The 13,270-nt window shown below is 45.7% G+C and overlaps 1 protein-coding gene across 4 annotated transcripts in view; it reads right to left on the bottom strand.

Moving 5' to 3' along the window:
* Positions 1-11,948, bottom strand: part of KCNQ4 (potassium voltage-gated channel subfamily Q member 4) — a 752,031-nt gene extending 740,083 nt beyond the window's left edge. For 2 of the 4 annotated variants that reach the window (XM_063954215.1, XM_063954216.1), the window contains exon 1: positions 10,785-11,600. In XM_063954215.1, coding sequence (XP_063810285.1) covers positions 10,785-11,059 — 275 coding nt within the window. In that variant the 5' untranslated portion in view covers positions 11,060-11,600. Of the gene's footprint in view, positions 1-10,784 lie in introns of all 4 variants that reach the window. The other 2 variants (XM_063954218.1, XM_063954217.1) reach the window with 2 other exon arrangements.
* Between the last annotated feature and the right edge of the window lie 1,322 nt (positions 11,949-13,270).

Genomic DNA, 13,270 nt, shown 5'->3' with positions numbered 1-13,270 from the left:
CCTGTCCAGTGTCGGGTCTCTAATACCCTCCTGACAGAATGGACATTGCATTAATTCTGGATGCCAGCCGGCAAAATATCCCTCTGTGCATCCCTCATATATAAGACGACGTCTTATGTTCGCAAAATAGTATCCCTGTTTGACAGGGTTACAGACCACGCTGCAGCAGCACTATCTGCAGGTCTCAGTCTAGTACCTGAGTGTGTAAATACAGACTTCAGGATAGCCTCCTGCTTTTTATCAGCAGGTACCTTCAAAGTGGCCGTATCCTAAGACGGCAGTGCCACCTTTTTTGACAAACGTGTGAGCGCCTTATCCACCCTAGGGGATATCTCCCAGCGTAACTTATTCTCTGGCGGGAAAAGGTACGCCATCAGTAACTTTTTAGAAATTATCAGTTTCTTATCGGGGGAACCCACGCTTTTTCACACTTCATTCACTCATTGGATGGGGGAACAAAACACTGCCTGCTTTTTCTCCCCAAACATAAAACCTTTTTTTTTTTCTTTTTTTTTTAGTGGTACTTGGGTTAATGTCAGAAATGCGTAACACATTTTTTATTGCCGGGATCATGTAACGGATGTTCCTAGTGGATTGTGTATATGTCTCAACCTCTTCGACACTGGAGTCAGACTCCGTGTCGACATCTGTGTCTGCCATCTGAGGGAGCGGGCGTTTTTGAGCCCCTGATGGCCTTTGAGACGCCTGGGCAGGCGCGGGCTGAGAAGCCGGCTGTCCCATAGCTGTTACGTCATCCAGCCTTTTATGTAAGGAGTTGACACTGTCGGTTAATACCTTCCACCTATCCATCCACTCTGGTGTCGGCCCACAGGGGGCGACATCCCATTTATCGGCATCTGCTCCGCCTCCACATAAGCCTCCTCATCAAACATGTCGACACAGCCGTACCGACACACCGCACACACACAGGGAATGCTCTGACTGAGGACAGGACCCCACACAGCCCTTTGGGGAGACAGAGAGAGAGTATGCCAGCACACACTAGAGCGCTATATAATGTAGGGATAAACACTATCACTGAGTGAATTTTCCCCAATAGCTGCTTGTATAAACAATATTGCGCCTAAATTTAGTGCCCCCCCTCTCTTTTTAACCCTTTGAGCCTGAAAACTACAGGGGAGAGCCTGGGGAGCTGTCTTCCAGCTACACTGTGAAGAGAAAATGGCGCCAGTGTGCCGAGGGAGATAGCTCCGCCCCTTTTTCGCTGACTTTTCTCCCGCTTTTTTATGGATTCTGGCAGGGGTAATTATCACATATATAGCCTCTGGGGCTATATATTGTGATTACTTTGCCAGCCAGGGTGTTTTTATTGCTGCTCAGGGCGCCCCCCCCCCAGCGCCCTGCACCCTCAGTGACCGGAGTGTGAAGTGTGTATGAGGAGCAATGGCGCACAGCTGCAGTGCTGTGCGCTACCTTGGTGAAGACTGAAGTCTTCTGCCGCCGATTTTCCGGACCATCTTCATGCTTCTGGCTCTGTAAGGGGGACGGCGGCGCGGCTCCGGGAACGAACACCAAGGACGGGTCCTGCGGTCGATCCCTCTGGAGCTAATGGTGTCCAATAGCCTAAGAAGCCCAAGCTAGCTGCAAGCAGGTAGGTTCGCTTCTTCTCCCCTTAGTCCCTCATTGCAGTGAGCCTGTTGCCAGCAGGTCTCACTGTAAAATAAAAAACCTAACATATACTTTCTTTCTAGGAGCTCAGGAGAGCCCCTAGTGTGCATCCAGCTCGGCCGGGCACAGAAATCTAACTGAGGTCTGGAGGAGGGGCATAGAGGGAGGAGCCAGTGCACACCAGATAGTACCTAATCTTTCTTTTAGAGTGCCCAGTCTCCTGCCGAGCCCGTCTATTCCCCATGGTCCTTACGGAGACCCAGCATCCACTTAGGACGTCAGAGAAATGGTTTTCATTTCTACCAAACATGTTTGTTCCATCAGAAGCTAACTTTATAACAAAATTTCATGCATTCTTGTACTATATGGGAAGGGTATTATTTAAGCGTTGAGCTTGTTCAATCCAAGGTGTCACATTTATTGTAAATTATTGTTGGAGCTTTCATAGGCTAATAGTCAAGCATGAAGTGTCTGACTATATGTGCTAAAAGAGTGCAGGAGGGCAACTAGTTTTGTCCTCAAGCAGTGATTACATATGTATTTCCAAATTCGAGATTTTGTGCATTCATTATTCCTGGAGCCAGAGTTCACACTGATTAGAGAACGTTTAATAATTGCTTTGTAACAGTGTTAATTTTGTTGATAAAAATTTTCACTAAAAGTATTCATTGACTACAGTTTATTTCAGGACTAAAATCTGACTAAATTAGACTACAATGAAAATTGAGATCCACTGACTAAATCTTGACTAAAACAACGCTAAAAAAGCTACTGAGACTAAAACTACATTTTAAATTCTTGTCAAAATTAACACTGAAAGTAGGGTTTTACATTTTTAAAGAAAAATTTTGTGTTCTAGATATTTGCAGAGAATAAATATCACCTGCTGTGAAAGAAATATGATTGTGTATTGCACTTGTTTGTTCTAACAAACTTAAGACATTAATTTGTATATGATATATGGGAGTACAACGGTATGTCAGACTCAGTATGTAACACATTCTCAGCCTACTGAGTTTAAGGGGGGTATTCAATTAGGGCCGTTTTTTTGCCTAGTCTAAAAAATGGCACTTTTTGCTATTTTTTAGGGTGAATGGGAATTGGCCCTATGCAATAGCAGGGCCATTTTTACGCCTAGGTGAAAAATTTGCCAGGAGTGAAAAACATGTGGAGTTTTTGCACCTGCGCCGCCAAAAACACGGGTCGTTTTCGCCGATTTTGTGGTATTTTTCGCCAATGCCTTTTCGCTAAAAAAAAAAAAGAATTGAAAAGGCATTGGCGAAAATGCATTAAAAAACGTGCAAAAGCAGCCTGTAATTGAATATGCAGGAGGGTATTTTTTTTAGAGAAATGTTCTTCAGCAAAATCCATTACAGTATCATTAAACTGAAAAAGTTATGACTAAAATATTGATATCTTAACCAAAATGGGGGGGAAAAAAAAAAACTAAAATGTGACTTTAAACAAGCTACACTTTTAAGTAAGCAACTAAGACAGAGGGTGTGTACACACGGTGAGATATTTTCTTTCGATTTTGACTATATAGTCAAAATCGCAAGAAAAGTTAGTGCAGATCGCAAGGTGAAAGTCACCTTGCGATCCCGATTCGATCCCGATGCGCGGTCCTGCCAGGTCGGCATCGCAAGAAAAGATAGACTGTGCAGGCAAGTCAATCCTTGCTAGATCGGTGTACTATCTAGTTCATCTCACATGTCAATGACATCTCACATAAGCCAATATCTCACATAAGCCAAAATCGTAAGCACACATAGTCCATATCTCAAGAAAAGTTAGTCAAAATCTGTGCTATCTGGGCTCCGGGGAGTTCAGGGGAAATCGCAAGTGAAAATCGGGCATAGCAAGGATCTCACCGTGTGTACAAACCCTAAAACTAAATTGAAAATCCTTGTCAAAATTAACACTTCTTTGTAAACTTCTCATATTACTGACTGACATCATCTGTCAAGTTAATGACAAAGTAATCGGAAGAAGAGTACCCAATCTCATGCACTATAAATTCATTCAGGTGTATGGAGTCATCTAAACGAAACTGAAAAGGAAATGGTGAAAGCTACTAGAGATCAAGGAGAAAAAACTCCATAGTCCATCCTTGCATTGTTTTTATTTTGTGATAGCAAATCAGAGACAACAGTATGTTAATATGGGAATAATTGCAGTGCAGGGTGTATTAGTGAAAGAACTTTAGAGAAACAAGGGGTCATGAAAATGCTGTAGTTCAAGCAGGGAAGCTAACTGCATGGTTTTACTACAGTTGTAGCGTCCTGAGTAGACTGAAGTTTGGATCTGAGCCAGATTAACCTGTGGGCCCCTCCTTGTCCTAGTTCGCCAAATTCACATGTTGATTTTTGGGTTGGCTCGTTTGATAGGTGATCAACCACGCTGATAGCTGCTGCAAGGTGATTTCTGCGATATGGGTCTAAGGGCACACTCAAATCACTCCCAGAATCAGATGACCCTGTGCTTCTTGTCCAATGTGATTAAATCAACATATAAAGAAAGATATCCGATTCTTGTTGGATGCATAAGGACTCTTCTTGGATGCATAAGGTACAAACTCAACTTTTTCAGTCCATAGGGTGCCTATAAGAGCACGGTAACATTCTTCTAGGTAAGCTATACTGTGAAGTAGGGAGAAAGGAGTACTTGTGTCTCCTGCAAGAACACTAAAGCCCAAATGTAATAGTCTGTGAACTGCAGGATATAGTGTAATTCTGGCAATTTAGCTTGAAGATTTAGTCGCAATAATTTAAAAGATTGTTGCTGCTTTAAAGCTACATGCTAAATGCTTGAAATCTCCCTGCTGCCTGAAACCTGCAGGTTGTCAGGTTGTTACCTTTACAACTATAGGGACGATTCGGATCCGACAATACAGTATTCAATTTGCAGCCAAATCCGGATTGACATTGTCGAAAACGGGGCTAAAAGTTGTCGGATTTGTCCGCAAATACGACAAAACACGTGGATCCGTGGCTAATCTGCCGATCCACGTGGGTGTAATCAAGTCGGAATTGCAGACCTGTCGGAAAAACAGCAGCCCCATTGAATAGGTCGGAACACTAATCGACCTAAAAAAGTCGGAAACTGCCATCTTTCCAACAAGACGGCAGTTCCGACTTGAATACACCCCTATGTCAGTTCTCACCTACAAGACGGCAGTGTGATTGTTAGTGGAGATAAAACCATTTACATCAGCACACATTACCTTTAAAGCCAGGGTAGTAGGAGGGTGTGAAACGTCTTTATCGCTTGCGTGAATGATATCATTGCATAGGGAGAGAGCACGTCCCTGAACCACAGGGAAGAGGAAGAGGAAATAAATAGGTATAAGATCATATTTGGCTATTTAAAAAAAAATGCTTATGCCCCTACTTTAACTATGTTTTTGAATAGTGTCAAATTGCTCAGACTGGACACAAAACATTACTTTCAATAGAGCCATTAGCTTCATTGGGGGCAATTAACAATGAAACCTAGAAATCAATAGGGAATAAAAAATACTTTTGCAAATGCTACCACGCAGTTTTAGGGGTGTATTCAATAGATGTCGGATCCTTTCTGACGGAAAGGATCCGACATCTGAGTATTCAATAAGCGGCCAAATCCTGTCGTATTTGGCCATTCATGACAATGCCAATCCAACATTTTTAAAGTAGGATTGACATTGTCGGAACCGGGGCCAAAACCTGACGGATTTGGCCACGGAATCCGACAAAACACGTGGATCCGCAGCTAATCCACCGATCCACGTGCTTTACGACAAGTTAGAATTTCCAACTTGTTGGAAAGGATGGAATAGGTCGGAACCCCTTCCGACCTAAAAAAGTTGGAAACTGCTATCTTTCTAACAAGACAGCAGTTTCCGACTTCAATTGAATACCCCCCTTCGTCTGATAGTATTGACAGGAAACATTTTGCTTAGAATTAACATCAGAATGTGCTTACTAACTTAAAACATGATTTATCATTTTACAAGGCAGGCTAAGTCACAGGCAGACTGCGTTCTTTGCTTTTTATTTAGGTGCAAAACAAATTCTATACCGTGAAACTGTTCAGTCACTTTATGCTATATATTGCATTCATTTAAAATTTGCATTGCTAGGGTTGAAAAATTCATATTTTTTTATAAATAGGTAAAAAGGAGTAATTATAGTTTACTCAGCTGGAAACATTTGTATAAGTGGCCTAACATGGGCAGTACCAGATGAATACAATGTAACTATGGCTGCAGCACCACCCCTCACATGTCAACAAACAAAACAAGTCCCAAAGTCGCCTTGGCCCACCGGGCATCTTCCCTGTGGGCCCTATGGCCGGTCCGTTCCTTGCTGCCCCTCCCACAGTCTAACTCTAACCGTCCCCTCCTGAAGCCTACACGTAATTGTGTCGTCCGTACCCCCACAGCTAAATTCTAATCATCCCCATCCCCGCATCCTAACCCTATCCCTGCCCCTAGTGCCTAACCCCAAACCCAGTACTTAGAATTCTGACTGTCGGGATCCCTACTGCAGGGATTTAGACCGCATCCCCTGGGGTATCCGTTCAGATGGTCGACCATGTTATGGTCGACAGTCATTAGGTCGACCACTATTGGTCGACATTGACATGGTCGACATGGACACATGGTCGACACATGGAAATTGTCGACACATGAAAAGGTCGACATGAGCTTTTCAACTTTTTTTTCTTTTGGGGAACTTTTCCATACTTTACGATCCACGTGGACTACGATTGGAACGGTAATCTGTGCCAAGCGAAGCGGTAGCGGAGCGAAGGCACCATGCCCGAAGCATGGCGAGTGAAGTGAGCCATGCGAGGGGACGCGGTGCACTAATTGGGGTTCCCAGTCACTTTACGCAAAAAATGACACCAAAAAAGTTAAAAAACTCATGTCGACCTTTTCATGTGTCCACCTTTCATGTATCGACCATTTTCATGTGTCGACCATGTCAATGTCGACCATGTCAATGTCGACCAATAGTGGTCGACCTAATGACTGTCGACCATAACATGGTCGACCATTCATACTGGAACCATCCCCTGGAATAGCAATAACTGCTCAGAAAAGAAGCTGTCACCATGACGCCTAAAACTACTGATTCTATAAACACCCCTTTCAGACTGCTTAAATTTCCCGGGCTATTGCACGCGAACGGGCATCAACCCGGATTTTGCTTAGTCTGAAAGGGGTCTGAAAGAATATCCCAGGTTGAGTGTCCCTGCATTTCATCCCACATCGCAACCTGGGTTGAAGCTGGTATCGACCCGGAATGTGTTGCAGTGTGAATGGTCCCTACCCACGTTACTGATCCCGGGACTGTTAAAAGGACGCTGAGTGAAGCTTCCTTGGGTGCTGAAACAATGCTGTCATAAGCCAGAGCCCCAGAGAGCATAGAGGGGACAGGCAGCATGATGACTTGGAGTGATGAGGAGGGCAGAGAACTCATCGGCATAATGGGGGGAGTAAGAAATAAAGAGACAGCTCACAGGCACAGTAAAGGATGACATTGTTTTTAAAACTCCGGGCTACACACTGGTACTCCGTCGGCCATGACTGCAACAATGCTGTGAGCTGGCACCATCTCTCCCTTTGCTCCCCTATTATGACCTCATCTTTGTGAGCCTGGAAAAGTCAATTTCTAATGACATCTATAGGGATTTGCAGGGATGACCCGGGTTCAGTGTAAATGAGGCTGTTGCGGGAAGATCCCAGGTCTGAGTGCAGTGTAAACGGGGACATTTCCCGGGTTATGTACAGGAGCATCCCCGGTGATTCCAGGACCATAAACCAAGGTACAACCTGGGACTGCGAATGTGAAACGGATATTACTAGTGGCGGAATTTTACACTGACGAGTTTGCCCTGGCAGTATTAGTGCAAATGCATGAACTGAGTTTATGCATGCGCACTGGCTGAGTTGGTGTAAGGATCCGAACACATCCCTCTTCACAAAACAAAGGAAGGTAGCGGGTCTCAAAGAAGTGACACCAGCTTAAGATGGCGTAGGTTCCCGCAGCTAAACCCCAAATACTTCACATTTTCTGAATTTCATGAATGAAGGGTCACATACTAAACAGGCATTCCCAACCTCGGTCCTCAAGGAACACTAACAGTTCAAGTGTTAGTGATATTCAGGCTTCAGCACAGATAGTTAAATTAAAATAACTGAGGTACTAATTCATACCCCTTTTCCACTAGCTCAAAAAACACGGGTAAATGCAGGGGGGCGCGCATTTACCCGTGTTTTTTGCAAGTGGAAAAGGGTAAACCCGGATCAAGTGACCCGTGAATCCTACCCGGCTATTTACCTGGGTAGGACACGGGACTGATCCGGGTAGGGTTGTAGTGTAAACGGGAGCCGTGTCGATGCGACACAGCTCCACACTGTATGGAAGGGCGGCGCTGAGAGATCATGTGATCTCCCTGCGCCGCCCCTGCCGCGTCACTAGAAGCGTCACCAACCCGGCATATGCCGGGTTGTGACTGCTGATGGGAAAGGGGCCGAGCACGGGTCGCAGCAGGGGGCAGCTCCCGTGTCAGGCTCCCGGCTGCGACCCGTGCTCGTAAGTGGAAAAGGGGTATAAGTCACCTGTGCTTAAGCATGGATATCACTAAAACCTGCACTGTTGGTGAGCTTTGAGGACTGAGGTTGGGAATGCCTGTACAAAGTATGTGGACAGCAGACTGGAGCTCATGGACCTTGCAGTAGGTGATTTCAGGTGTATGTCAAAAATACTGAATGTGTCATTTCAAATACAAAGGAGATCAATGCATGCATATACTGACATGGTAAAGGAGTTGTCTGCCTTTAGACAACTTCTTCTTTTCCAATTGTGTGTCTGAGAGGGTCTTTAATACCAATATTGGGCTAAATATAGGTATCATATGACTATAAGTAGGATGATTGCTGCTCAAAAGGGTGGAGTCATTCTGATGCCTCAGCCCTCTCTCCCTTTATAAAAAGTAATATAAGTATTTATGTGAGTTGTGTGCACTTTAAACATAATATTTTAGGGGTTTAAATCAAGAAATGAAATGTCCTTACTTTATTGCCCTCATATTTCAAAATGGATCATCTATCATTAATGTTGGTAGCTTTCGAAGACCAGGGTTGGTTACCACTATTTTAGATCATACAAAACTAGCACTGAGCCTTCTGAATGTAAATGTTGCTTGAACTGATGTTTGAGAGTCATTGTACCGTTACATAGCAAGGGAAGTCTTTCAGAAGAGCCCAGTTTTTTAAACAGTCATTTCCCAACAACCATCCTTTATTGACATGCTAGGCATTAAAAGTCAGGGAGTATGGATGATATACACTGGGCCTCATTGCAGCACAGCTGTACAATATAGTTCAATTGTATTTTTAAAGCAGGAAGTGAAAGTGTCTGCAAGTAAATGTGAGATTGTCAAAGAGCTAGGAAACAGTCACTCAGAAAGTGGGTGGTAATAGTAGTCTATAATTACAGTACATTAAGAAATAGCGAAAACAAGAAAGGGGTAGGTGTCTAAAAAAGTACAGCAATACTCACTATCAATATCAAGACTGTCCAACTAGTAGATCACTAGTAGATCTTTGTCCCCCCAAAGATTCACAAGGTCCCCTGCTTTAGAAAGTGCCATAGTTTCTACTGGGTGACACTATTATTATTTTTTTTTAATATAGTATCTAAGTGGGATAAAGCTCTCTTCATAGATGCTGCACGTACCTATATTACCTGACACAAATCACTGACATACAACAAGAGTGCTCCTGCTACTTAATGATGTTTGGTTATATAGAAACAAAAACAAAAAAAGAGAAGAAAAGGGATCCATTTTGGGTGCACTTGTTGTTAAAATATAACGTTATAATTAATAAAGGTTATATTTTAACAAGTGCACCCAAAACGGATCCCTTTTCTTCTCTTTTATTTTTTGTTTCTATATTTCTATATGACAGTTTGATCTGTGGTCGCACCCCCATGATTTTGATATATTATTATTGCTGTTCTATCAATATTAGGGGTCTATAACACTACCTTTTCAGGTAGGATATATCGTTCATTTCCTGTGCAACAGATTCCTTTTCCCCATATTTCCCTACTTTACATGATGTTTGGTTATAGCCAGACTTGATACATCTGTTTATAGAGTCGGGATCTGTACTTACATATGGCATATATATTACGTCCCGCATTTTACCCCAGAAAGCTATCAGTTTTTAGTGTAGTATATTGCGCCAATTAGAAATGATTTCTCGTGGTATGTAAAAATGCTGTGAAGGCACAATAGTACAGTAATAGATTATGCTGTCACTTTAACTCTTCCTGCACATGTGCAAGCAGAGGTTAATAGAGATGGATCATCAGGATCCATCTCCCAAAGAACATGGACAAATGTAGCCCATACAGTAAGCTAAAATAGCTAACGCCATTGGGGACAAGTTCCAAAAACCGAATCCGCTGATTCTACTGTGGTTACCCCTTCAACTATGTGGATAATACTTAATTTTTTGCAGGAATTCTTCAAAAATATTGTTTTCAAAGGATTTCCCTCAAAGTGTCAATTATCTAATAAAGCAAAGTTTTGGGGGCTGGGGAAGTTTTGCAGAAGTATAGAATGCACAAGTAGCACATGCCCTGAAAAATCAGTTATCCCATACCAAGAAAGCACTGCTGTTTGTTGTCTCTGGTAACACTGCAAATCACCTAGACAGCATAGGACTGGAAGATTTATACAATATGTGACAGATATTTATGTATTTTACAGAACATGTTAAGCACTGTACAATAGCTAAAGTTTATAGAACCAACCCCTAATACTTCAAAAGCCTAGGGAACTCCATTGCTGCAAATCTAGCCTTTTAGGAAGTGATCTTGCTTTGTAACTAGGAGAAAAATAGATCCTACAGACATGCAATATTGTTTCTGTCTGCATAATAAATGACATTCCATAATGATTGTTCTATAGAAAGATAAGTCACAATCAGGGCAAGGTCATTACTGAGAGTGTATAGTGTATGTAAAGTACTAGCAGCTGGGTGACGGTGCCCAGGATGACAGTAGGCACATTGCACGTTGGTACACACACAGGGCGGGATGTACTAAAGCAAAAATGCACAGCGGTGCCAGCCAGCAGCAGCACGGAGTACTCACATGAAGACATGGTATACGAAGGCCCATCCCCGGGGTCTCTCCAGCACGTTGTACAGATAGTTCTGCAGCCGCCGGTATCTCTTGTGCGATGCGGAGCTCCGCGGTGGCCCCGGGAGTGGGGTGCCCAGGAGTCCCAGGCGCCTGGGGCTGCCGCCCTCCGTCTGCACCGCTGTGAGGGCCACGAACTCCATGCCGCTCTCTTGACCAGATATTGGGGCCAGGGACAGGGAAGGCACCCGGCCATTGTCCTCCTGGGGCTGCGCACCCACTGCCATCACTCCCTGTGGGGATGCGGGACGGGAGGCTTCAGCTCATCACCAGGGTGCAGGCTGCAGTGATCGGTGCCTCCGGAGGTGCCAGCCAGGTGTGTGCTTAAAGGAGCGGCGCTACGCTGCCGGGGAGCGGGGAAAGTTTGACAAGGACAGATCGGGGAGCGCCGGGGGAGCAGCGGCCACAGGCTCCCGCCTCACTCGCTGACAGGAAAGTTTTGCTGCCATCACAGTGACAAGTTACCAGCCCGCGCCCCACCGCACCGCCTCAGCGCCCGCAGCCGGTGCCCACACCAACAGCACCCACACCCCGGCGGCAGCAGAACCCTCACACGCCCCGGCAGCTGTAGCAGCAGGCTATCCTCCGCTGTTATATCCCCGGCGCTCAGAGTGCCCCTGTCACACGCTGTCCCGTCTGCCGCCTCCTCCTCCTCATTACACGGAGAGAGAGACCACCCCCCTTATCCCGCGGTGGGGTCCGACCCAGACCAGGCGCCCACTGTGCTGCGCTCTGCCTGCTGCTGGCTGTCTCTCTCTCTCTGTACCCGCCCGGTCTCCGATCTCCTCCCGTCCCCCCGGCAGCTGCTGCTAGTGCTACAGCTGTCTGCCCGCAGTCACCGCGCCTCTCCTTCCTCTGTGCGGGGCTGTACTGTTTAAAACGGGCGTGTAAGTAAATTAGAAGTTGCCCTGTGTAGGGTCTGGCAGGGCACACACTGGCACACTGTATGTATGTGTATGTACTGGCCACTGGCTATATACTGCACACAGTGTAAATATATTGGCAGTCACACTAGTTATATTTACTGAATCACTGTATATAGTGGCACACTGCATACACTGTTCGTGCTTATCTCACTTCTCCATATACTTTTCTCCCCCCACATCTACTTCTGCTGCTGCTGCCGCCACTGTGACCGTGAGATGTAAGATGCCCTGTATATACCAGCGCTTCTAGGACAGGCGTGTTACTCGCAGCTGCCGGCACTGACTCATCCTCCCTGTACGACATGCCGGCTGCACAAAGGGCTACTGCCTGCTGCTGCTGATAGGCCGCCAACTGGGCAGGTGCAATTGATACATATTATATTTCGGGCAACCATCAAGATTCGTGTTGTCAGTTGGGAATCTCAGCCCAAAAGCACTTTTGTGATACAATACTTCATATTGGATGTACTAACCATAGTCGGCACATTCTGCCAAACATAGCCTACATACTGTACTAATCAAAGGACAGCTCTTATGAAAAAAAACTGCCCATTGCGCAGGGGTGCTGGTAAGCTTCTCTAGGGTAACTCCAGCAAAAGCATTACCCTCCACAAAAAAAGCCCTGGCGTCCAGGCCTTAGGGCTGTAACACACACTCCGGTTTTTCCCGGATGGCAAAAAGCCGGACAAACTTTGTCCGGCTTTTTGCCATCCGGGAGAAACCGGCAGTGTCTATCACACAGGATGGCTTTGAGCCGTGTGTGATGCTGTGCGCATGTGCAGCATCAGACACGGCTTCAGAAAAAACCGTTGTGTGTGAAAGCTCCCCTTCACACACACGGTTCACTGGCTCCAAAGACGGCCCGGCGGCCGCCCGGCCGCCGAACCTTTCAGTGGTGAGACCCGGCTGCAACCCGGCAGCCGGGCCGGGGCCGTGCAGTGTGAAGGGACCCTAGCCCTCACACTGTTAACTACAATGCCGGCACGGGAAAAAGCCGTCCGGCTTTTTCCCGGCCGGCAAAAGCCGGGTAGTGTGTTTCAGCCCTTAGGGTCTAATTCAGATCTGATCCCTGGGCAGTGATTTTTGCTGCCCTGTGATCAGATAGTCACCGCCTACGGGGGTAGTGTTTTTTCACTGTGCAAGTGTGCGTTCGCATGTGTAGCAGAGCTGCAGAAACCGATTTTGTGCAGTCTCTGCGCAGCCTAGGACTTACTCTTCCTGTGCGATGAAATCCTGTTGATCAGAGCCGGAGCTGACGTCAGACACCCTCCCTCAAAGCGCCTTAACCTGCCTGCGTTTTTCCAGACACTCCCTGAAAACGGTCAGTTGCCTCTTCCTGTCAATCTCCTTGCGAATGCCCAAGTGAATGGATCCTTCGCACCATCCCGTCACAGGGCGCCAATGCCGATTGCAGCCGTGCAACACGACGGCGCCGTGCATGCACAATTCAGATCTGATCGCCCGCTGTGCAAAAATGCACAGCAGCGATCAGATCTGAATGATACCCTTAGT

This window comes from Pseudophryne corroboree, chromosome 2, assembly GCF_028390025.1.
Source record: "Pseudophryne corroboree isolate aPseCor3 chromosome 2, aPseCor3.hap2, whole genome shotgun sequence".
Classification (NCBI taxonomy): Eukaryota; Metazoa; Chordata; class Amphibia; order Anura; family Myobatrachidae; genus Pseudophryne; species Pseudophryne corroboree.
This window is presented reverse-complemented; position numbering and strand designations above follow the sequence as displayed.